General features: G+C 35.0%; 1 protein-coding gene across 2 annotated transcripts in view; it reads right to left on the bottom strand.

Annotated features, from left to right (window-relative positions):
- The window catches only part of CABCOCO1 (ciliary associated calcium binding coiled-coil 1), a 111,484-nt gene that overhangs the window by 5,224 nt on the left and 79,186 nt on the right, over window positions 1-27,074 (bottom strand). For both annotated transcript variants that reach the window (XM_081268671.1, XM_081268672.1), the window contains exons 6-7: window positions 2,936-3,058; window positions 2,403-2,543 (exon numbers count right to left, since the gene is read on the bottom strand). In XM_081268671.1, coding sequence (XP_081124797.1) covers window positions 2,403-2,543; window positions 2,936-3,058 — 264 coding nt within the window. The remainder of the gene's footprint in view (window positions 1-2,402; window positions 2,544-2,935; window positions 3,059-27,074) is intronic.

Below are 27,074 nucleotides of genomic sequence, written 5' to 3'. Positions count from 1 at the left end.
TTTATATATTATAGAAGATGAATTTTATTTGTTACCATACTAGAGAATAAGCTCTGAAAAAAACTGTGTTAAAAACATGAGTTCTCTACTGCCTTTTTCTGCAAATACTGTAAAAACAGTATGACTTTTAAGTAAAGATGGAGAAAAAAAATCATGGGAAAATTGAAAACATCTTACAAGTAACAATTCACTAAATATTTGTACAGCAGTTTTGTTCAGAAGGGATATATAATATACACCAATCATTGACACACCAATCATTGACAACCCTTTGAAAAGGGTTGTGGCAGTTTTTAGAACCAGGGGACACTGGAAGTCAAGTTTTAGAAGCGGAAAATAACTGACCTATCTGAAACAGAAGGAGAAATTTAGGTGAGCAAAAGGTAATTACCCAAATTGGAATTTGACCAAGACACAAGTGTAAACATTGAAAAAGTATCACCCCACAAGTGTATTAAAATCCAAACTATTCTGGCCATGATATTAAATATTATGTGGTTTTTGTGGATAACATTGGAATTAGGACTAGAATCCAGCTCCCATTCAGGACCTTTCATCAGTTGTCGACCCTGGAAACTAAGGACAAATGACTTAATCTTTCTGTGCCTCATTTTCTATTTTACCTGGTCACTTACATTGAGTTTATAAGGATTATTGAGAGAAAATACATAAAGGGGTTAGCTATCTTGAGACATTGTATAAATCCACATCATCCTGCCATTTCATTGAAAAATTGGCACTAATTTGGCCCATGCTGACATCCACAGATCCACTTATTATGGAAATAATCCTGGTACCTGAAGGAGCTGCATCTCTCTTCTCTGGTCCAGATTCTCTCTGTGCCTAATTACATTGAGGTGAGCAAGCTAATGAACTTCTGGATAGCTTCAGGCCAATGGGAAGATAATGTGTACAGCAATCGTATTCTTTCTGTTACAGAGTAGAGGTATAAATGCCCCAGACTCTAATATTGAAAAAAATGTCAGCAAATAGTTAAAAACATACTGTTCACAACATGGAACATGACCTTGATAAAGATGTTTTCAATTTTTGGGGGCTGCACACAATTCTATTGCTTTCTAGTAGTTCCTCAGCAATAATTTCAGAGCCGCGGGATTGCAAAGGAGCCCAGGGCCATGATTATACATAAACTATATTTAGATGAAATGTTATCAAATCTAAAGAGGAGATATGTTCTGAACTCAGCTTAATTCAACTGCACTCTGCCCTTGCACACAGTAACCAGTTATTACATTCATGGGGTTGTTAACAATAAAGCTTTGTGTAAAACGTGTTCTTCCACTATTTCTGGTAAACACTAAACACCCCTTATTAAGCTGAGGACTTTGGCTGATTCTGTTGGCACCAAATCATTAAATGTTCGTGTAAATAGTGCAATAACATTTGATGATTAAACAAGTAACAAAGTATGCTTATGCCAAGCTAATCTTTTGCTCTTTTTAAATTAGTTGTTAATACTATGTGCTTTTTATATATGATATCAAGTTCAGATAACAACTAAGTCTTCCCCTGAGATGCATTAGTATTTTAAATATGCACTGTGTTGTCCTGCTGATTTATGGCCATTTCTAAGAAATTGCAAATTCACTCAAAAATATGCAACTTACTTATTTAATCGTGTGGCCTGGAGAATTATGAGAATTCCTGTAAATCTTTAATGTTAGGTAGAAATGGATGTTTGTTGGGGCAGAATTAGAAATAACTAAGCATAAAGCTAAGCTGGCTGATAGATCACTGTGGCTACTGGGATATTGTAGCTGTTAATACCATTTCATGTAACTGTTGGTATAAATAATACTATGTGAAAAGAAACAAACTATCTGAGAGTGATTTTAAAGACATTTTAGAAAGCTGGTGAAAAGACTTAGTTAAGAATGATGATTTGATCTTCAGTGTATACTATTTAGAAATGTACAATTACTCTTGCATATGCAATGTTTACAGTGTAGCAACGCTCAGAGTTTTTTTTTTTTTTGTTAGAGAGAGAGAATTTTTTAATATTTATTTTGTTTTAGTTTTCGGCAGACACAACATCTTTGTTTGTATGTGGTCCTGAGGATCAAACCCGGGCCGCACACATGCCAGGCAAGCACGCTACCGCTTGAGCCACATCCCCAGCCCAATGCTCAAGAGTTTTTACCTTTCTTTTAAATTTCCATGTTGAATGATTTTGCAAACTGACAACCCACACCATAATAGATGCTATAGGAAAATCTATGTTGTGATCTTGTTGACTTAACTGAGAATTATGTGCAGATGTTCAATTGAACGCCATCATAAGTATTACTCTTGATGGCACAGTGTTGACAGGGTTTACAGATGCTGAGTTTGACTAATTAATCAATAATAAGGTAATTAAATATACTATCAATACTGAGTACCTGAATGCCTTTTAAAATGTCTTCTGTGACTTGAGCCAGGACTGATTTTACATCTTCAATGGTGAAGCCAACTAAAGGATCCATGTCTGAAGTGTCAGATTCTGACTGGGAGTGCTCAGGGCCTTGTTCTTGATCCAACCCCTAGAATATTGAAAGCAAATAACATTGAAGAGATTTCTAGAGTATTCTGAGATTTATATAGAGCCTTAATCTTCGATTGGGTGATATTCTATCAGGAATGATGTTTTGATTTGACATTATTCTGCATTTTCATTATTCATGGGGGATTACAGCAGATCCAGTCATGGTGCCAAGCCGTACCCACTTTTGGGAAAGTGAAGGTAGAGGTTAAGGAACAAAGGGTGGAAGATTTTAAAATTGCCCAAACACAGTCACTTGGCCCATCTTTGAATTGCTATAAGGAATATTTATGTCTGGCTGAGAAAAATCAGAGGCCAAGAAAATGGAAGAACATTTGTTCTTTCTCCCTGACCCCTGAGGTAGGGTGAATGAAAAGACAAAAGGGAACCTACCTTCATTTCTATATCTGAGGTTGAGGGTGGCTCTATGAATGTTGAATGAATATCAAATGAGATTCCTTCTACCAGAGGCTCTGGGAATGGGTGGACTGAAGTCTTGACAACCTCTATCACTTGCTGGAGAGGAAGGGAAGAGCTAAAGTATGACAGTCTTCAGTGAATAACAATTTCAGCCAGTTCCCTTATGTATCTGCCTTACTTCCAAGTCTGGTATATTTTAAGTGCTTATTGCTTCTAATTTTTTTCTTTTTTCTTTTTCTTTTTTTTGTACCAGATTTTGATCCCAGGGGCACTTAACCACTAAGCCATATCCCCAGCGCTTTTTAATATTTTATTTAGAGACAGGGCCTCACTGAGTTACTTAGGGCCTTGCTCAGTTGCTGAGGCTGGCTTTGAACTCACAATCCTCCTGCCTCAGACTCCAGAGCCAATGGGATTACAGGCATGTACCACTGTGACCGGCTCTTCGGCATTTTTGATGCCACTGCCCTCTTGGTTATTTGTTGCCTTTGAACTCCATCTCTCTCAACTACTGTCAACTGGTATTTTCTTTTCCCATTCTTTTTCTACCCACAATGGTATAGAATTTCATATTGTATTGCTTTGGCCTTTGTCTCAAGCCTCAGCCCCTTACTCCTGCCTACAAGCTCTCTGTAAGTAGAGAACCAAGTTTTAGAGCCCATGTATATCTTCTCCAGTGCTTATTACATCCAGTAACAGCCTGGAGGTGATTGATATTACTCAGCAGAATGAAGCTGTTCTTGTGGGGAGCATTGGAGTAGCCATCAAGAACCTGGTAACTAGGAGACCACTCTGGAAAGATTAATATGTAAAGCCAGAAAGATTTACTGAAACACAGAGGGCAGGACAAGATTTCACCAACATCAGCTGACAATTCTTTAGCAAGAGTGTGTCAGTGGGAGGGAGCCTGATAGTCACCATTAAAAGGGAAGAAAAAGGAGAGTCAACTTTGGCGGTGCCTAATCCACCAGAACTTGAAGAGCAAGAGGAGATGAAGTATTAGCATCTGTTCTTTATGTTCTGATTCCATGTTTAACATGCAGCGTTTTGACCATAATTTGATTTCCCATCTCAATTGATCTGTGAAGACATGCCCACTTGAGTGTTTTGGTTTTTATGCCTTTTACACTCCTCATTGTAAATCAATAAATGGTTCTAGTTTATATGGTAAATTCTCATGAGCTTGTGAGTGCAGTTCTGAGAAGTACCTCACTGTATGCTGACAAGTTTGAAGACAAAACTTTGAGAATATATGAATTCACCAAATAATTACCATTTTCTGGAGCTTAGAAAAAGTCACGAAATATTATACGTTCATTTCTAAATTCATAATATTTCAAATAAACGTATATGTTATGTTTCATCATTTAAATATTAATATTTTATTTAGAAAAGTTTCAGAATGTACTGGAAATGAAGTTATTTCTTGGCCGTACCAATTTGTAGGTATTTTGCAATGAATTTGTATTATTAATTTTAACTTGAGTTTATAGGAAATGGCTGCTTAATGTCGTCAAATGGAAGCACCGAAGTCTCCTAACTTTATAGGCACTGAGATTTGGAAATGAAGAGGTTAAACGATTGGTCTAAGGTCAAATACTTATTCAGTGTCAGGGCTGGGACTTAAACCCTGGAGTATTGACCCCTTGGCCTATGCAGTTTTCAGTAAACAACATCAAGTTGCCATACTTGGAAGTTATTGATATTATTAAGCACTTTAATTTTCATTCTGATTGTTAGGTGATGTCATTCCAGGTTGTTTGTCTTAAGTTGACTAAATGTTAATCAAAACAGAATATTGAGATGTGGCATATGTCTGTAATCCCATGGCTGGGGAGGCTGAGGCAAGAGGATCAAAAGATAAGGGCCAGCCTTAGCAACTTAACAAGGCCCTGAGCCACTTAGTAAGAATCTATCTCAAAATAAAAAATAAAAAGGGCTGGGGATGTGGGTCAGTGGTTAAGCACCCCGGGTTTGATTCCTGGTACCAAACAAACAAAAAACTCAGAATACTGAAAAAAAAAATTTAAGAATAGTTATTTTTTCTCATCACATTCATAAAACCATTGCTTTTCTAAGTAGGTCATACAAAGGTTTCCGTCTTCTCACAAAATTATTTGCACCTCTTTCTATCACTCTTGTTTTGTATTCTCCTACATCTTCCATTGCTCTTTATTTTCCCAAGCTAGGGAAAGGACACAGCTAGACACCTTTTAATGTCTTTAGAAATATTACAGGTAAAATAAACAAGCTAAATGTCTCAATCAGAAGCAATAGAAGACGATGAGGTATTTACTTAGGGGTGTAGACTTTAATATTCAGTAAGAAACTGAAAGTTTGGGGTGCTAGGTTTGGTGGGTGAGTCATTGAAAAGAAGAAAACTGTACTTTATTGAATTTACTGCAGGCACATAGCTCTGCAAGGTGAAAATGTTTTCTTTTAATGAAGCAGAATTTTGTCTGCTATGATCATATTTGTCTTACTGCTTGCTATGTTTTTTCTATTCACAGTTCAGGACTTTCTGCTAATGTGCCCTCCCCTGGTGAAGTTCTTAATAGATAGCCTATCCATTCTGGTAACAGCAGATTCTACCATCTGCCCTTTAGTGCCCCTTTCCCATCAGGTTATACACTTAAATGCAAATGGATATTTGAGTTCAAGTCTCTCATTTTATCCCTCATAACCCTGTGATCTGGATTTCTTTATACGGTTCATCTGAACTACTTGTCAGCTACCCAGTTTTCTGGTTTTTGGCATGTGTGTGCGTGAGTGTGTGTGTGTGTGTGTGTGTGTGTGTATACTGGGCACACACTTAGAAACTTGGCACTTCACAGCTCCACATCATCATTTCTTTGGTAGAGTGAAGCTCCCATTTATTCTGAGAAGCTCAAGTTCTAAATGACAGTGGGCTTTTCTTTTCCTTTTTTTTTTTTTTTTAAATGAGTATAGCTTATGTAACTATGAGATCAATTTAATTTGTGTACAAAAACTGGGGGTGAGAATTTCTTTTCTTCAGGCGTTTTGCATACTATTGATAAACCGAATCACAGCTGTTTTTCTCTTTTATGAAGACTTACATTTAGCAGTTAGTGAGTTGCTATAAGGAAAAGAAATATCTCAATTTTAGTTGAAGGTAGAAATAAAATTTTCATTAATAATAGGAAGTTAACTTTCAAATACATAGTGTGAAATAAACAATGCCCAGAAGCATCACGGTGATTTTTTCCCCATTAAAAAATGGCAGCCTTTTTTTAAACAAGTTTAGGGAAAATTAGAATCAATAATTGTGTGAGAACACAAAGCCAGCAAATATGGTTAAGAGAAATCGTCTGATGCAATACTTTCTTAAAAAAAAAAATACAATTAGGTCTTTGTATTTTTTTTTTTAACAAAACCTCATGTTTTACAACATCACTGGTTCTGTAATAAAATCTATTTAAAACAGAGAGACATGGTCAGCTTTATTAAGTTAGATTTTTTGAAAGAACGTTATAATTTCCTCAAGTCTATGAATAGTTGAAGCAAATTAAATAAAGCTAGTTTTATAACTATTTTTATACATTCCTGTAGAATTGTAATTGTCTCATATTTTTTTCCTCAAAAGTCTAATATGTTACCTCTTAAATCTGGAAAAATAAAAACAGAAAAAGGATCAAGCAAGTTTATTAAAAAACACTCCTATTTGGTACCCTGACTTAGCAACCCCCACCTTTTCCATGAGAATAGCACCCATAATATTCAGATCAGGAAACAAAGGGAAGGACTTTAAGTGACTTGCCTGGGGCCTAATGCTAAGATTAAAAATCAGGAGTTTCTGATTATACACATATATCCATTTGGCCAAATGATTGGTTTTGCTTGACTTTCAAATACCCCCTAAATATTACTTTGAATGTAAAGCAATAAATGTGTTTCTCTTGCCATTTTGAATGCTTGCACACAAATGGATATAATAAAAACAATCATGTTGTTCCATGTGAATGCCATTTATATTTTTTCTGATAATGAGCAGAACATTTGAACCAAGGTGAGTACATTAAAATCTCTAATAAAGAAGAGAATAGATTTCTAAACAGAATAATGGACTGTTAAGTGAACATACGATAAATAACATCTACAGATGTGGTCACTAGAAAATTAGTTTTGCATAACTTACCAATATACATTTCCCCCAGATGTTATCTGTTATATGAAAATTAAGTTAGCTGTATTGTTCATTACGTGCACATTGCATTAGTGTTATTTAAGACGGTTTACAATCTGCACTTTAGTTGAATTGTACTATGGTATTTAAGAGATATCAAGAAAATGGCTATTGGCACAGTTTAATATTCAAAAGTACAAAATTTCATTGTCAAACATCATTTATCTTTTTAAAAATGCAAGATCTTTACTTACAAGCCAAATGAAATTACTAGAAATCCTTTAAAAATGTGTATATTCAATATGAATTGGATATCTACTATGAGAATAAATACTAAGAATTTTGACCTCCCTTGGAAATAAGTACAGGTCAGTTTGGGTTTAAAAACCTACTTTTTGGAATTAGATTGTGCTTCTAGTTCTTATAGCGTCTGAATAGTAGAAAGATTTTTTATCTCCATGCTGTATTACTTCATGCTTTCTTTTTCTATGTTATGTGTTAATATTACCAGGAATATGAGTTCAGATTTATTGCTTTCTTCAGTAATGCTTCTTTGGGGAAAGTGTAGGTGATTTGTTGGTAATGTTTATACCACTAAAATCTATAATTAAGGTGGTACTTGTTACATTATTAAAATATATTATTAAATTATTTAACATATTAAAAAGGCCATTGAGATTACAACTTTCCAGTATTTTGAATGGCAGAAAGCAAGATAAGTCTGTTCAGTCCTTTTTGAGCCACCAGGCACACAGACAAAAAAGTGGATTTGCTTTGAAAAGACATTTGTTTGGAATTGTCAGAGGATGACTTCATATGTAAATCAGAACTTACTAAAATATGTCAAAGTTTCAAAAGCAAACTTTTATTGCCAACTTTCCCCACTATTAACTAAGTGAAAAAGGCACAAAAATTCCAGTAATATTTTAACTATTTTCCCCCTTGAAGAAAAACATTACTCATTTGCAAGTCTAATTAAGAAGTACTTGTGTGGTTCTGGAAATTTTTAACAAAAAATTGTAACTCATTGCCCACGATATACTGCACATAAAGTACCAACATATGAATGCCACCTGCAAAATGCAATAAACTCGGGTAATGTCATACTGAGGCCATAAATTTAAAATGAAAAAAGAGGAAATTCAAAAACTAAGATTATCAGAGAAACTAATTAATCCATTTCTAAAGTACTTTTCTTTTGTGTTAGGGCCATTACAAACTTCTTAATATACCCTGTAAATGTCGAATATCAATTCTGCTACAAGAGTTCTCCTCCTCCCTTTGCATTTTTGACTTGGAAATAAATTTGCAAATGCAGCACATTAATTTTCTTTCCTATGCTTAATATGCAGTATTTACATTTTGAAAAGGTTCAAAATGTTGCCAGGCTTCTGCAGGGTATGAATAGACATCTAATAGCAACTTCTATTTTTATCCACAGCATACTGGTAGTTTGAACATTTATAACTTAATCGAGCTTTGAGACCATCAGATCCACACATGCTAATCACCTCAACAGTGAATGGTAACCCAGCACAAGTCAGGACAGGAAATGAAGACGACCCATTCTAGCAGGAGCTGAAAGGAGGAATTTATGTTGGCAGGCTTTAGTAAACTGATTTACAATCTGGCTAGGGTACTCCAGTTAACACCTTGTGCCCATTTTTATTTATATATCTTGATTTGATCTTGTTTAACTTGGGTTTGAAATAATAATTTGTAAAAATTTGGTAATTAAAGAAATGGATTCTTGGTATTTTAGATATCTTCAGTATTTCTAAGTGCTACAACAATTTGAAAGGCCAGTGCTACAACAATTTTAAAAGAAATCACTGTACTCCTATCTTAATGACCCCAGACAATAAAATTCTCTCTAATGAATTGGAGAAGTAGGACCTTCTTGTACTGTAAATGCAATTTGAAAGGAAAAGATGTTTTGATTTGGCTCTAGTGCAAACATTTCCTGAGGGATAGAACTGTTCTTTAGACACCCAGATATTTTCTAAAGTTGCAATAATCTGGAAGATAGATGACTGAATTATAGGCTTTAGGCTTGGCTCTATTCCTAATTGTGCAATGCTGAGAAAATCCCTAGGCCTCAGTTTATTTATCTGTAAAAGGAGGATAATGATAATTGCTACCTGGCTATTTCATTGAATTGTTGATCAAGCACAAATTAAATAATGTGGATGAAAATATGGGGGGGTTCCTCAAAGGGTAGGTAATTACTGCTATTATTGAAAGGCTCATCTTTCTGATGCTGTCATTTGCAGGCACTTGACAGGCCAAAGTAGCTGTATTTGAGGACACCAGTCCATGCTATTGGTGAATGTATTTATTAATTTGCTTGGCCAGTCCAACTCTGAAGAATTAGTTAATGAGGATGTGTCATCACCCTGTGTCCACAGAGTGACAAACCTTGATATATGACATATACATCCAATACTGTCTAAAGAAAATCACCCACTTACAGAAGGAGATTGTTTATACCTGATTTTCCAATGAGAAAATCTGCCTCTTTCCCTACCCTGCTCAACTTACCGCTCTCTTTATCTTTTGTTTTTTGGTTCAAATGTGGCCTGTGGTTGCCTAGATTGTATTCGTATCATAAAGATTCCCTTTAACAAATTTTGTCAAAAGTAGAGTCAAGGCATTACAGGGCAAACTTTCAATACTTGGGAAAATGAAATGCTGAGTTCTTGAAACTACTCAATTTGGCACTGTACTTTTGATTCTTAGGTTGACTTTATCTGGTAACTAGCTTCCACAGGGTGAGAGTCAGAAAGTATGGTTCCATTATAAATAGCTGGAAAACACCTAATGCTTTTAAAATATAATTTTTAGGACTTACTTGGAGTGTATTTATTTAGCTGAATGGTTATAATCTGGAAGGCATAACCTTAAAGTCAGTGTAAAGTATTTCAAATAATTGTAGTCACACATACATTTTGATTTAGGTTCACCTAGGGTGTACATTTGAGGTTTTTAATTTTTGAAATTAAAGAAGTTGTCCAGATTATCTATTTACTTAAAGATCTGAAATTTAATATGAGTATCAGTCTAATAGAATAATAAAGACGAGTTACTCAGTTATCTTTGTGGAAAGCCTGTTTTGAATTATCAAATATAAATTAAAAAACTTGATTTTGCAGATGTTGCATTTTCATTGCACCTTATGATAGTTTATATGCAGAATATGCAGATGAAGCTACTTCATGGCTCTCATATTTGAAATACTCTTTTTGAGTAAGTACCTGGAATTTGTAGAAATTATATGAGACAATAATTTATAATGGTTAGCACAGGAACTACAATGGAAGAATGCTAGGTCCTTAGTTCTAGAGTTTCTTTTTTTTTTTTTTTCATGGACTTTCTGTTATTTTGTCAGTTTAAACTACCTGAATAAGAGGAGGCTGAAACTATTTGGAGAAATCTATATCTGTAATTTATTTAACTTCAAAGCACACTGATTAACTGCACTTCAGTCCTGGAGCTGTCAGCTCAAAGTGGAAAAAAAAAAACAATTTAAAAACTGTATCGAAACTAATTTCAGTTAGAAATATGAAGTTTTTTTGAGGGCTAAATTAGAATGTTTATAAAGTGCTATGAAATCTTTAGAGAAGTCAACGTAATGTTATTATTCCTGACCTCTTAGACCCAAGATGTCTATTTTAAGTAATCTGACATTAAAAATGTGCTGACAAATATAGATTTAAAAAACAACACAGGAAGTTGTAAATCAGTTGGTAACCCTTAGCATCAAGGAAATAAGAGACCACGAAAATGTAGTCATTTACTTTAGTCAACCTCAACCTTAATTTTTAACTAGAGAAAATTTGCAGAAGGCATGATGTTTATGTTTTGGATATTTTATTCATAGTTTGTGTGTTTCCTTTTTCTCCAATAGACTCATAAATTATTCCTAGGAAACATGTTGTCACAGTTATAAATATTTCCCTCTCTGCTTAGTTTTCCTGGCCCCCACCTTTTTTTTTCTTTCTTTTTTAAATCTATATTAACTGATTCTTTAACTTTATTAGGAAATTATTTTTGGCCAACAGGGAAGGATTTTCTCGTTTTGGAGGAAACTATTGCCTGTTGCTCTATGTAGTCTAGAAACAGGAAGAGCCCCAACCCTTTCTTTTATCCAGGGCAGCCCTCTATTTTATGCATGGGGGTTGTCATCATTTCAATACCATGAAGAGTCACTAATTCCCTTCTAAAGAACAAGTCTAAGTACCTTAAGTTTGGGGGCTTTTCTTAGAATCTGAAATCTTAGAAGTTAACTACAAAACTGATTTTGTGGAGGACAATGGTGTATGCAGCAATAGATGTTCTCAAAAAAGTCTTTTCACCTACAATCTGTAAAGCACGCTAGTTTAGTTAGAAACATGACTAAACATACTCTGAAACATTTAGGTGGTATTGTTATTCCAGATTTGAATGTTCTAGAAATCTAGAATTGTTTTCCTTCTTAAATGTATTCAGGGTCTGGATTGGCTCTGCCGCACATCACAGTACACGTTGAGAGTAGTTTGTTTGTAAATTTGGAGTTGGATTTAGGTCATCTCCTGTTCAGTTGCAGATGTTATATCCTATGTCACTAAATTTCAAGTGGTTTTCTCTATATTTACACAAGATGCAGGGTCAGCTGCCTGTGTAGATCCACAGATTCAGTACTTTTCTGTCATGACATAGAAGAATTTGGGGTTATACACTCGGTACTCATTGGAATCTTAGACAGGCTGAAGCTTGTCCCTTTGTAGCTATTTAATTATCTCCCCAGCCTCCTCCTTCTCCCATTCTACTTATCTTTCAATGGCATCACCAGCTTCTCAGTTACTGGACTCAAAGCCTTGCGGTTGTCTTTGGTTATTCCCTCTATCTTGTTTCTGAAATTAAATCAGCCACAAAACTTGTTGGGGGCACCTCTATGATGTCTGCAGCATCTGCCCCCTCATTTGCACAACAGTGATCACTTTGCAGTGTTCAAATCCATGTTCTTGCCTTCAGGAATCTTGAGCTCCAACAGTAATGGACTACGTACACTTTCCCAATAAGCACAGTGCCTGGAACATACTAGGTGCTCCATAAAAATTTATTAGATGACCGTCACCCCTACCTGTCCCCCGCAAAAAAAAAAAAAAAAACAAAAACAACAACAACAAAAAAACCAGCAACCAAAAACTAAACTAAACAGAATGAGTGAGGCTGCTTTTCCAGCCTCACTTTGCTTGGGCTTCTCTCTCTGCTGGGAAGGAGGGATTTTCTCCCTGGACTCTGCCAATGTTCCATTGGGTCTTCTAGACCAACTCATTCACCTCAGTGAAGTTTTTCTTGTCTTCCTTGTGTTCTCAGAGTAATGTGCTAATTCCACTTGTCACATAGCTCTTGAGTTATAGCCAGGTGTGAGTGATCTCCCACCATTTTGTGGAACTAATTTGAGGTCAGAGAGCATATCTTACTCATCTTGAGGGCACAGGTCTTTGTATATAGGAGGCATTCAGTAGATACTGGGTGTACCACTAGGATATCTGTTCTTTTAAAAAATTCAGTCTGCCTGGTTTGTTTGATCAGCCACATACAGTTCAGGTTAAAAGTGTGTCATGAAAAATGGTACCTGGAAGCCAACCTAGTAGCTGTATTGCTGCATCACTGTAGTATCTATATTTTTTAGTGATCTGTGGAGTCTTGGACTCTTTGTTTGAATACTACAATGTCAAAACCAAAGCCAACTAAACAAATAAACAAAACAAAATAAAGAAAAGATTCTCACTGATTTGATTGCATTGATAGTTTTTTTTTTTTTTTTCCTGGTACTGGGGATCTGGGGATTGAATACTCAGGGGCACTTGCCACTGTGCCACATCCCCAGCCCTATTTTGTGTTTTATTTAGAGACAGGGTCCCATCGAATTGCTGAGCACCTTGCTTTCGCTGACGCTGTCTTTGAACTGATGATCCTCCTGCCTCAGCCTCCAGAGCCACTGGGATTATAGGTGTGTGCCATTGAGCCTAGCCTGATGGCTGTTTTTAATTGATGGATGATTAAGCTGCTATATAAATTGACTGATTTTTTAAAAATATTTTTAGTTGTAGTTTATTTATTTATTTATTTTTATGTGGTGCTGAGGATCAAACCCAGCACCTTGCATGTGTTAGGCAAGCCCTCTTCCTCTGAACCCCAACTCCAACCTCTGATGGATGGTTCTTTGTTAGACACAGTGTAGTTCAAATTCTGAAGAATCCCCCCACCTAGCTCCTGATGGAAGTAACAACAACTTTAAGTCTCCAGGGGGGGTGCTGCCAAGACACTCTCCTTCAGAGGCCACGATTTCCATTGCTTTCCAATTTATGTTGTCCCCCCACCTTGATTCCCCACCCAAATACCCTTGTGAAAGGTATCCACTGGCGTTGTGCAGAGGATAGTGCTGGATGCCATGCAGGAAAATAAATGGTGATGACAAGAAAAAGAAGCAGCTCTTATTTACTGAGAACTTATTTGTGCTTGGCATTGGGTTGGTTAAAAAGCATATTATAAATTTTAGGTTTTTCTCACTGTAGTGCATTGTGAAAAGAGGTTCTATTAGTCTCACTTTTTTACTTTGTTTGTTTGTTTTGTGGTGCAGGGGATCAAACCTAGGGCCTCGCACAAGTTAGGTAAGTGCCACTGAGCCACATCTTTGCCCTGGCTTCATTTTTTTTTTTTTTTTCAGATGAAGAACCTAAAGCACAAAGAGGTTAATTCACTCATCCAAGTCACATGACTAGAAAATAGTAAATATGGTCAGAACTTGAACCCAGGGCTATTTGCCTTCAAAGTTCATACACCTAATTTTTAGGGGCAACTGGAATTCTACTGTTTTTTTTAATGGATCCCCAAAATGTTTATCTCCAGTTTATGGGTGAGGAATAGAGGCTTAGAAAAGAAAAAGGATGTAAGATGTTTTGGAGATCTAAAAACACAAGTTCTCTGGTAATTGCAGAGAGAATTTGCTCATTACTATAGTGGATTGTTCCCAAAATAAATCAATGAAAAGCATGGAGGATTGAATTTAAAAAAAAAAAACATGGCAAGATATAAAAAGCATTGGGGTTATAAAGAAATCTGAGAACATGCTTAATTCATTTGTGTAAATAAGAAAGCATAGTAGCATCCATTTGCTTTTTGGTGACTAAAACTGCATGGTTCCTTCTCAAATAGCAATTTATCCTATTTGTTGTAATTGTAATTACTGTTTTCAATGGAATCACAGCTTTCTCTAGGAAGAGGCATACAGAAAAACAACCCAAAACCTAGACAGTTAAAAATACATTGAAAAATAGGTATGGTTGTGTGAACAAATCTCTTCAACCATGTGCAGTAATGTGCTTTAAATCCATTTCCATATTTTTAATTAACACTTAGTTTCAAAAAACTTTCTGGAGGCCATTTAAATCACAAATTGGGGAAAAAGCAAATTTATTTTATCAGAAAATTGACTATGGACTATTTTGGTGGCTTTTATTATTTTTACATATTAATGATTAAAATTAAATATGGCCTGATTACTCATGACAGAAGACGACAGTGAAATAATTTTCATAGCTGATATGATTTTCAAGTCAAACCTGGTTGAATAAGATATTACTTCTGTTGTGGACGAGTTTCATTGTCCACACTGCAGCTCTCATTCCCGATCAGATCCATCCATTTCACAAAGGGGATTATATAGCTGAACCAAACTACTTTTCTGGCAGAGAGCCAGTAGTGTATTGGCTTTGTATCAAGAGCTGTCCTGTGGGGACTAGGGTGCTGTTTCTGTCCTGTGGTTTTCAGACACCTGATTTTATGTTTTGAATCATTCACTTATTTGAGTGGGAAACAGAGAAATAGTGTTCTACAAATCTAGCACCAAAAGTACTGTAATCTGCTATGTCAAAACACTGTCATCATTATAAGTAAAAGGTGTAACTCGCCTCTCTGAGGTTACCTCTTTTGCCTGGTCTCAAAACAAGGGCCACTATTTCCACATCTAGAAAATGAGGACAACAATGGCTATTCACTTCATAGATTTTTGTGAGGGTTAAATTAATATGTGAAAAGCACTTACACAGTATCTGGCATATACAAAAAACTTAAAAGTCTGAAGTTTTTTTTTCTTTGAGATTTCATCATCACCAATTTATATCGTTAACAATGCTGAATAAAAGCTCTCTGAGAACAGTGACTTGATCTATTTTGTTTCCTACTTCACTGCCTAGCAGGTGGCTGATAAATGGTGGGAAAGTAATAAATATTTATTGAATAATTAAATATGGGAAATCATTATGTGGCCTCATATGGTCAATAAGTCACTCTATGATTATTTTTCTCTGCTATATATTCTCTTGTGGTGCAAGGCACTAAATTCTAGAATTTTCCCTGTGTATTCTTCACCTTCCCCCAACATGACTCATACCCAGGTTGCTCCTTATCTGGGTGTCCAATTCTGCTTCTTGACTTTCTCATACTCCTGCTGTACTTTCCAAAGGGTGTCCATGCAAGGAGAAGTTATAGAAAATGAATAGATGGTGGCATACTGAAATTTCAGGATGAGTGTAGCTCCCTGTTCCCTGATTAGGGAATTATTCAGGCCAGGGAAACCCTTCAAGGGTCGTTCTGGTTTTCACACTTGTATGAACACAGTCCTGGTATGAGGGGTTGCTAATGAAGCCAGTGAATCTGGCCCAGCATGTTAATTTACTCGATTCAGGGAACTTCCTGGTATTTATAAATGAACTCTGTACTTTAGGCAACCTATATTTAGATAAGAAAATCAGAAAAAGCACCTCCTGTAATATAATACTTCAACAGATTGTAATACCAATTGACTTTAGCAAAGCTAACATCATTTAAGTAATCAAAAAAAATAGCAAAAGAGAAAAAGCAAGGACAATGAGTTACTGTCTCAAAATTCTGCTAGAAATTAGAAACCAGATTTTAAAACATTCAAATAATAAAGGTACATTGCAAAACTAAGCTATAACATTAATTGGGTTAATCTAATTATACAATCTGCAATTAAGTCTCAACATATTTCAGATTGCTAGTATCACTGGAAACATCAGCCATCTGATTATTCTCTTTGCCTCAGGAGGAGACAAAGTCTTTACCTTTGAAGGATCTGGTGTTCAAGGCATGTTTTGAAGAACAGATAGACTATCAAAATGTTATGAAAAGACACATTCTGTTTCTTTAGCTTCTATTTGTATTAGAAGCTTTCTATTCTCGTTCTATTCAACAATGATGTGTAAATACTAAAAATGACTGGGAAGGTAATATTCTTCATTCTAAAAAATGCCAGTTCCCTTACATTTTATTATAATTTATATATTTATTTATCGATGAATAATTTTACTACAGTTTTAGATGTAGAAATATAACATTGTAACTGATTCTTCTATTAGATTGATTTTTCTATTGGCATATCATGAGGCACTTTATTATTTTAGCAAGAATTTTTTTAAAGTGTTTGCTATTATATCTCTGAACTTCACCATCTCACTAGCATCTGTCAGATTTAATCACCCACAGAACTACCTTATAAAGATTACCTTATCAGAAAAAGTGTCATCTTGTGAGCTTAGGTGTGAGAATTGCAAAATAAAGCTGAGCTACACTAACAACTGCTGTGCTAATTTATTGTAAATTATGTTTTTTTGTTTGCAGAGATAAGACATAAGAAGTGTTTCTATTTAAATTCATTTCCTATTATTTCAACATAAATACCAAACAGCTCAACAAAAAAAAAAAGAAAGAAAAGAAAGAAAGAAAGAAAGAAAAGCGAGAACATAGAATATTCCTTAAATAGGTTCTAGTGACAGTGAGATTTATTTTCTAAGTTATTGGTTCCAGTCATGTCACACTGTTCTAGGTGTAGAATCATACAGCACAATTAAGATAAAACATAGATGCTTAAAATGGTAGTTGGAAATTTCTGATTGTCATGTGACCAGTGCTGATTTATAGGATATGAACTGGAAATAATTGCATAGCAAGCTGGTCTACAACAAAGCTTTAATTCACTGGGCTGACACTGTAAACTCATAATCTGTCGACCTAGCACCAGCCATGATAGATTACAGCCGTTCAGAACACATAAAGCATGTCCCTTTCATGAACATTCTGGGAACTGTAGTTCAGATGACCCCAGTAAAAACAACTGCAATGGTTTTAAGCAAGCTGGTTCTCTAAGAAATGTAAAAATCATGAGTCATTATATTATTAAAATTCAGAATTATGTGGCAATGAATCACATGAAGTTATCACCTTTAAATCACCAAAGAGAGCATAAATTGGGTCCTATAAAGCTCCATGAGTCTCAATGCATTTTTAACAAGATGAACCTCTTATATAAACAAGATTTTATTATTATATTTATTGTTATTATTATTAAAACTAGAGTGAAATTTAGTACTCATAAAAGTGTAGGGCAATGTTGCAGGGATTGAGCCAGAATGCATAGGCCTGTATTTTGTAGACTCCTTTATATAGCTCTGCCAATATATTTTGACCTATTCTTGTTCTTAAGAGCCAATGCCAAAGTGGGAATTTGTGTGGTCTTTGATACATGCATTAGTGACAAGAGGCCCTAAAAACTGTCTTGGTTTTTAACCTAAACTAGTATTTGAACTCTAATATCAGAGAATCAGTTGTAAGGTCAACACAACTGTTTCATCCTGTCACCCCTGCCCCCCACCTCCACCACTCCCTTTAAAAAATACTTTGGAAGGAAGTTGAAATGGCATTTAAGAAAAAAATTGAAAAACCATTTTGCTAGATTTGCTGACTCTTTTGCTAGTATACTTTATATTGTAGCAGACACATGCTCTTTTTTTTTCTTTTGTGTGAGATTTAGATTTTGGTTCAATTCAATTGATTTGGGCACATTCCATGTGCCAAAAACATCATAAGCAGGATTTTTGTCCTTGCAGGGGTTTACAGCTTGGAGGTTGGGTGAGAAAGCAAAGAATACAAAGATGTGTACAATTATAATAGTATGTAAAAATAGCTACAAGTGGGCTATGTTATTGGATTGTTGGTTAGTCTGTCTTTATTTAACTGACATCTGAGTGATGTGTCATTAGGGATCAGCCAAACAAAGAGCTTTAAAAAGGGAAGGGCCTGGTAGGGTAAGTGGGTAAACACTATTTTCGGCTGACTGCTTCTCACCATACTTATTTAAAGCCAGAGGAATCAGTTGCAATAATTGACTTCAAATATAAAAATGTCAAAATAAATTTGGCTCTTGAATAATTTGAGCATAATTGTTAATTTCTAATAAATATTACTTTGATTATAAAGAACAGAAGAAATATTGTTGTTGGCCAATGGTTATTTTTACTTAAAATGTTAGAAGTCTACAAATAGACCTCTGATGATAGATCATGGAAAACACATTTGATAGCTAAATATAAAAATCCAAATATTAATGACTACTGACATTTATATAGTCCTTTTCTCCCAAAGCTCTTAACAAACATTACTGACTATATATACTTAGGAATAGCACTGAAATGTTGCTACCCTTTCAAAGGACTAGACACTAATCCAAGAAAAGAGTAACAAATATATGATTTACTTAAAATACAGGTTTTCACAATACAGTGCACATTTGGAACTGAAAACTCATACCACTTTCAAAGTGTTCGTCCTATTTTATTTCAATGTTATTGAACTTTTGATTTTATTTAATTCCATTCCTACTGTGTCATATTTTTTCCTTAGATAGGGCCTGAGGTGGTTAATGGTGGCCATGGGGCAGTAGTAAGTACTAGGGCTGATGGCATACTTTCCAAGTACAGTAGCTTTGGCTCTTTAGCGCCTCCTATCGTAATAAAGGCTGATATGCCAATGCCACCCAGTAGTGCCATCTACTGAAGAACTAGTCCTGTTTCAATCTTGAACCAAGGATGTTCTTAGTTATCTAAGAAACACCATCTGTCTCAAACCAGTTTGATTTATGGACTATTTGATCAAATGAGTTGTTGCCAGGTTGCTTGATGACACGATTAAAAAGATTCTCAGTTTGTTTTACTTGCTTGGACAAAGTGTAAATTAAGTGGCAATAATCAATTCTGAAGGCCAGAAAATATAAAATGTTTAATGTACACATTTAAGCCCTTAATATAAAATATTAATTATTTTATTGAATTATCATAGTATCAGAAATATAAATTAAATATACATATACAGAAATATAAATTAAAGTTCTTTATATCTCCTGTAATGATGTTAAAATTTGGACATTTCAATTCAGGGCTTATTCTAAATAACTTGCTTTAAATTTTAACATTCCACTTGCCCTTCTCTGTAAATGTTATATGATCTTCAAAAGTTAAGCTAAACTCCCAGTAATTCCTTCAAGCTTTCATATTTTTTTTTCAGAAAACAAAGAGCTATATATTTTTAAAACTTTTATTTATGCCATTTTCAGCATACCTTTCTAAGCATGCACTACAAGCAATGTGAAGTACTATCTTAGATTGTTGGGGATCCGAATAAAAACAGTATACAGTCCTGCCTTTCAAAAATGTCACAGTTTAGTCTCTGTGTGTGGGGGAATGGCATATTAGGAAATTTGCAGAGTAAAATGATTATTAGCAGTATAAGTAGGGAATTTTAGAAAAAGGACAGCCAGTTCATTCTGACGAGAGGGAAGAGATTAAATATTCAGAGAAATCTTAAAGTTGAGATGGTGCCTCAGTCGAATGAGGATAAATAAAGAGCTAGCATGAAGATGGGGTCAGGGAGGGAGAGGAAATCCCAAAGGCAGGCAGACAGAAGTAGCATGTAGAAAGTGAGAGAAAGAGCATTGTAGAACAAAAGATGTACATGGTGTTAGTAAAGGGCTGGGGTCAAACTGGCCTAGGTTTAGTTCTGACTTTGGTATTTAATAACTACATGACCTTTTAGCAAGTTACACACTCTCCTATAAGACTTATGTGTTTTACATGTTAAATGGGGCAAGTAGCCTGCCGATTGACAGTCAAACAATTGGTAGAACCAATTTTATTGGGGCTATATATCAAAATTTTAAAAAGTCAGCAGAAAAAACAGTAGAAAATGTATGGTGTTAAAGTTCAACAACAACTAAGTGGAATTTAGTTGAGGAGTGCCAGTGTTTTAAAATATTGAAATGTTGTAAATGTTTGAAATTTCAAATGTGACTTACACTTTTATAGAGTAGCTTATATCTGGAACTAAGTGCATATTTGTCTTTTGCTATAGCTACATTGAAAAAATAGAAAAATTCAAGAGGTTTATTTTCCATATGTCCAAATAATATTCAGCAATTTTAAAAAACAAATTTAGCAAAAGTCAGAACAATGTATTTCCCTCATCATTTGCTGAGAGGAAGCCTGCTTGATTAATGTAATTTAGGGTTTGCTTGTAACTCAAGACTCAATTAAAAAAAATAAATTTGGTCTTATTACTTTACTTCCAACTGGTGGTTTTCCTAGTGTGATTTTTGAGCTAAAATCTGTGGCTGCTTTGTTCATGACACATGAATTGTTTTAGCACATCCTTTCCCCTGCTGTGCATATGATTAAGAAAGCAGAGGTTAAATAGTGCAGTAAAGAATTGGGTAAATTCATTCTATTTTTGCTCACAGTGCCTTTTAGTCTCTCCTCCTCCTTTTCAGGACTGGAAGAGTTCAGAAACCTACTATCTTCTCCTGAAATCATTCAAAATATGTTATGATGAAAACACAACTTCTCTCTTTTAACATTCTCTGGTACACTGATTTTGGTATATGTCTGTTAGCAAGACAACCAAATGGAAGCACATCCTATCATTACTGGGAACTAATGCATGCTGGACACTGTAGTAAGAGTTTTGCAAGCATTGTTTTATTTTTCCTTTGTAACAATCCTGTGAGTAAACACATTCTTATTTTCAGATGAGGAATAAGAGGCTCTGGGAAGTTATTCTAGTGTTCCAAGGTTCCAGTCAGTGGTGGGGACTAAGGTGCGAACTCTCATCTATCTCATTCCAAATTTTGGCACTTTATTTGGTAGTTAAGAGTTTGATTCAAGAAATCTGAATCTAGCTAACTTGCATATTGTTGTTATGACAGAGGTTAAATTTAATAGAATAGAAACTTTATGCTCATGAGGGCAAAAAGCAGTCAGTTCTTGTTCTCTTTGAATTAACCGTCTACTGTGGATGGGACTTCAGGGTATTGTATGACAAGTAGCATGGAAAGCTGTGTAGCATAGCTGAGAAACTATGACAAATGTAGTCCAAAATGAAGGAACTCTTCTTCCTTCAAACCTGTGCCTTCCCTGGTCTTAGAGGTAATGGTGTTAATATCCACACAACTGTCAAATTAAATCCTGGGGTCATCATCAACTTATTTGTTTCCTTCAAATTTTGCATTCAATTCTTCAGCAAGGCCTGGCAGATCTGCTCTGAAACATATATGAAGCTTTTCTCTACCTTCTCTGCCACCACCCTCTTCCAAGCCACCTAGACCACATCATCCATCACCTTCCATCTGGTCTCCCTGCTTCCACCAGTAACAGCCATGTACAATTAGCAGCTGGTGGATTTTGTGAAGCCCAAAGGTGAATCATGATGCAAAATTAGGTACAAAAGTGAATATATAGTTCACAAAAGTGAGTATATAGAATAATAAAAGAATTAACAAGAAATTACATTCATTAAAAATCTAACAAATTTAAAAATTGTTAACTGCTTAATCCATATCTACAATACATTTTACCCTATTTTTAGATATCATACTCAATAGCTCTTCAGATACAACAATATTATAATATTATTTTCCATAGAAAGAATAGGAGGGTTATTCGGTCTTTCTTCTAGTTTGGTTAATGGAAATGTTTTTATTACTGATAGTTTGGGAAAATTTAGCCTCATGACTGTTCACTAGTAATATCATATACATTTTAGGATTGCTGTCAAATTTGAGAAAACCTTTATCAAGTTTCCATCATCCATGAACTGCAATATTTAAAGTTATTTTCAGCTTCTCTCATGCAGAGAACAGTTTAAAAGACTTTTTACTCATTGAATGAAGGACTCATTAACCAACATGTGTCGATGCCCTCACTGTACATGCATATTATACATTTTGTTATCTTAATTGATATTAGTAGTTGTTATTAAAATGCAAGAAGTTTAAATCTTCTTATGTTGTCTGATGTCCTCCTTTCTATTAATTGAATTATCAAGCAATCTAGATGCCTATTCATTGCCTCTATTTAAGAACTATCTCTTCTCATTGGATTATGACTTTTAATTGTTATGATCTGGATTCTGGGAAGTTGCAATTTCCTTCTTGAAGTCAGAATAATTTCTATTGATTTCATTGCTCATTTGCATTTCTCCTGTTTCAGCTTCCATTGTGTTTTTATTTTTTCAGTTCTTTAATAAATCAACTTTAAGATGACAAAAGACAGTACCCTACATATAAATCCAAATCACAAGTTGTAATTTCTCACTTGTTGAACTAAAACATTCCAAATGTCTGCCCAAATTACAGTTAAAGTGGTATATTTTAAATTTATTGAATAAAATGTTTGCATTTCATTTGCACTTTGGTTTTTATTCCAAGTCTTCAAAAATATATTTTAGAGTTCTTAAAATGTCATTTAACTCATGGCAAGACTTGAATAGCTTCTACACAGTTGATGTTTAAAAGAATTTTCCATAGACTGGCTTCTAGTTCCATACATTTCAAACAGAGTTTCTCCTCTACTTCTTACACATGTCCAGTGCCTGACCCCAAAGGACACACTCACACTGTAATAAGACTTTGTGCCTGACACCTGTGTGTAAAAAGTCATAATAATTGGTAGCAGAAAGAATACCTGCGCACAGAGGGCTGGATATACATTATTATACAAGAATTTCCTCTCCCAGTTCAATTGATGACCTTTCTAACATAGTTGTCTTACCTGTTCCTCCAAGTTTGTATGTTGTCATTCCTATACTATATTAAAGTATTTAACACTAAAATCATCATCACAAGTCTTACTATTAAGAAAAATGACTTTTCTAATCACATTAATGATATAGTTGCACTTTTATGAACTCTTGTTCAAATCTGTACAAGTTTTGGTTCATCTAAGCTTCTTAGTCTTTTATATACAACTGCTTACCAATTTCTATGTTAAAAATCCTCCTAATATTTCTTAAATTTGGCCTTTCTTTCCATTACCATTGCTATATCCTAGCATTTTTTTTATAATTTCTCAATTTCCTAGCTTCCTAATTAGTCTTTCTGTCCCTAATCACTTTCATTTCAAAATGTTATATGTAACATTGCCAAGTTACTTTGCTCAAAACACTGCTTTTATTATGCTTAAAACCTGCAAGCTAAATTGCTGTTTGTAACATTTAGATGAGAATCCTTACCAAAGATAGAATTTAAAATGAACTCAAAGTTCTGCAGAATTAAAGCTACATCTATGTCTATCAAATATTATTAATTTGAATGAATTGGTTAGAAAACTAGTCAGTTTGAGGGCTGTTTGAATTATAAAATATTTTCTAAATACAACTGCACATTCAAATGATAACAGTTCCCAACTTCTCAAGCAAGTTTCCCAGAAAATTTAACCCTCATGACCAAGGCATCTACTTTTTATAATGAATTAACTTTTCTTCTATGCATCTCGAATATTATTATGTCCTGTCTTTGAGAAAATTAAGAAAATAGTGATTTTTTTTTCCTGTAGCACTTAGATTTCTGCACAACCCTTGTCGAAAAAGACTGGGAAGGCAACTGAAACTATTAATAAAATGTTACAAGCAAAGATTCTGGGTCTACCTCAATGATTTAGAGAAACAAAACAAAACGAAAACACACTTTATTTATAATTAGCAATGTCCACTTGCATATAAACAGCGGATGTTGCCAAATTCAAATGCTGTCCTGCGCAAGAGAGTAAGACCAATTATAAACATGCACCAAGAGTAAAGAAAGATTTCCAGTGTAGAAGATGTTGTACAATCAATTAACAAATACATAAAAAAAATGCTCATCATCACTAGCAATTAGAGAAATGCAAATCAAAACCACTCTAAGATTTCATCTCACTTCAGTCAGAATGGCAACTACTATGCACACAAACAACAGTAGGTGTTGGCGAGGATGTAGGGGAAAAGGTACACTCATACAGTGCTGGTGGAACTGCAAATTGGTGCAGCCAATTTGGAAAGCAGTATGGAGATTTCTTGGAAAATTGGGAATGGATCCACTATTTGACCCAGCTAACCCTCTCCTTGGTCTATACCCAAAGGACTTAAAAACAGCATACCACAGGGTCACAGTCACATCAATGTTTATAGCAGCACCATTCACAATAGCTAAATTGTGGAACCAACCTAGGTGCCCTTCAATAGATGAATGGATTAAAAAAGTGTGGCATATGTACACAATGGAATATTACTCAGCAATAAAAGAGAATAAAATCATGGCATTTGCAGGTAAATGGATGGAGTTAGAGAAGATAATGCTAAGTGAAGTTAGCCAATCCCCCAAAACCAAATGCCAAACGTTTTCTTTGATATAAGGAGGCTGATTCATAGTGGGATAGGGAATGGGGAGCATGGGAGAAATAGATGAACTCTAGATAGGGCAGAGGGGTGGAGGGGAAGGTAGAGGGCATGGGGTTACTAATGATGGTGGAATGCGATGATTATTATTATCCTAAGTACGGGTATGAAGACACGAATTGGTGTGAATATACTATGTATACAACCGAGATATGAAAAATTGTGCTATATATGTGTAATAAGAATTGTAATGCATTCTGCTGTCATATATAAATTTTAAAAAGTAAAGAAAGAGGTGTTGAGTTATGTGAATGTGCGTGCATGAGTGAGTGTGTGTGTGTGTGTGTGTGTGTGTGTGCGCACCAGTGTGAGAAATGTGTGCCACAGATGATAAGTTCACATTTCTATGCCCCTAAAACCAAACAGTCTCCACATACTGTTTGGTTTTTAGAGGCATAGAAATGTATATATAAATCATTTAGTATATAAATAGTAAGTGTCTTTGTTCTTTTATAAACCAAAGTTTACTATTAGTGCAGACGAGGTTGATGTATCTGAAATTCAAAGTTATTGGTGCTTGAATTAGTATTTTTTACTGTATAGAATTTGTAAGAAGGTTAAAACTAGTACATTTATTGTCAAGTGTAGTTATTATGATAGAATATTGCATATATTATAACTTCTATGTTAGAATTATAGGAAAAAATAATTTTTATATGTGGTGCTGGGTTTCAAGCCCAGGATCTTGTAAATGCTAGCTAAATCTTCTCCCACTGTGTTGCACCCCTTGCTGTAGGAAAAATTAAATTTTGAGAAGAGAAAGTATAATATTTTGATTCTAAGCTATCATTAAAGTGTCTTAATTTAAGTATTTTAAAATTAAAGATGGATACTCTTCGTTTGTTAGCAATACAAAGTAGCAACATTGGTGTATTTGGGTAAAATACCAGTGATAGAAAACCCAAAGATCCATCAGTTTTAACAAGATAGTATTTTCCATTGCCTTCACATAGCAGTTCAGAAGTAAATAGTACAAAGCTCTTATTGTGGCTCTCCTTTTTACCAAGTCTTTTGGGATCTAGGTCCTTTCTATCTTGTAGCTCCTTCATTGGCTCCATTTCCAAGATTATGTAATGGCCCCAAACACCCTTCATATTCTAGCCAACAAAATAGAAAGGTTAAATGAAAAAGGAGTGCGGTCCTTACAGAGCATTTATATGAAGTTTCAAGGTTGGGGAATTAAGTCTTTTTTTTTTTTTTTTTTTTTTTTTTTTAAAGAGAGAGTGAGAGAGGAGGGAGAGAGAATTTTTTTAATATTTACTTTTTTTTTTTTTAGTTCTCGGCAGACACAACATCTTTGTTGATATGTGGTGCTGAGGATCGAACCCGGGCTGCACGCATACCAGGCGAGCGTGCTACTGCTTGAGCCACATCCCCAGCCCCGGGGAATGAAGTCTTTATTCCACTTAATTATTCACTCAGCTAGAAATCTTCTATTAAGGAAAGTGGAAATGGGAAGATAATACCTCACTTTTAGTTGTTTCCTAACTGTATAATAATAATCCGTACCAACTGTATCTCTTTGGAAGAGAATATGGGTAGGTGGACTTATGCCAGTAAATTATACCCCATTATAGTGAAGTTTAATCTGCTAGTTTTCGGCCACAGCTGTGCATCAAAATCAAAGATGCACTTGGAGCTTTTAAAACCTGGAGAAGCCCAGCCCTATTCTATTTAGTGGAATCACAAAGGGGGTGTTTAAATAGTTTCTTTTTCCAAAGTGCTCCAGGTAACTCGGGTCAGATTTAAATACAACAGAGGAATCCCCTTGGTGGGCCTTCTGAACCATGTTATTTCAGAACTATTAAGGGAAAGGTCTGTAGGAAAGATTGAGTCAGAACTGTGAGCACCTTTCCAAACCTTCGTTTCTTCCTTTTGATTTTCTGACTCAGTTACTCATTCTTCTCTTCCTCAACTTTCATCAGGCCTTCAGAGTAGTTTTTGCTATGATACATGTGACAGAGAATGGAGAGAGAGAAAATGTAATTTAGGATTAAAAAAAAAAAGATTTCAGAAAGGTACGTTGATAGTAGATAATGGTAACTTTCCCAGTTATAGCCTCAACTCCTTGAAAACAAGGCCTTCATTTATTCAAGAAGGCCTGTACTGGAACCAGGTTATGGCTCTCTGACTAAATCTGGCTACCCTAGGGGATCATGGTGGAAAATTTGGACCCAAGATTTGAAGATTACAAAACCTAGTCTTAGGTTGATTTCAGTCTGATTTTATGACAGAAAACTGCTCTCGGACATTTTTGGAGTTTAGGAAGAAAGCAGATCAAGTTCTGGCTGATATTGAATTAGCTTTCTGAAGAAAGAGTGTTCTGAGCCTTTGTCTTCCCTTTGGACTATGGGCCAAGTG

The sequence above is a fragment of the Spermophilus citellus genome (assembly GCF_964194105.1).
Source record: "Spermophilus citellus genome assembly, chromosome: 15".
Taxonomy (NCBI): domain Eukaryota; kingdom Metazoa; phylum Chordata; class Mammalia; order Rodentia; family Sciuridae; genus Spermophilus; species Spermophilus citellus.
This window is presented reverse-complemented; position numbering and strand designations above follow the sequence as displayed.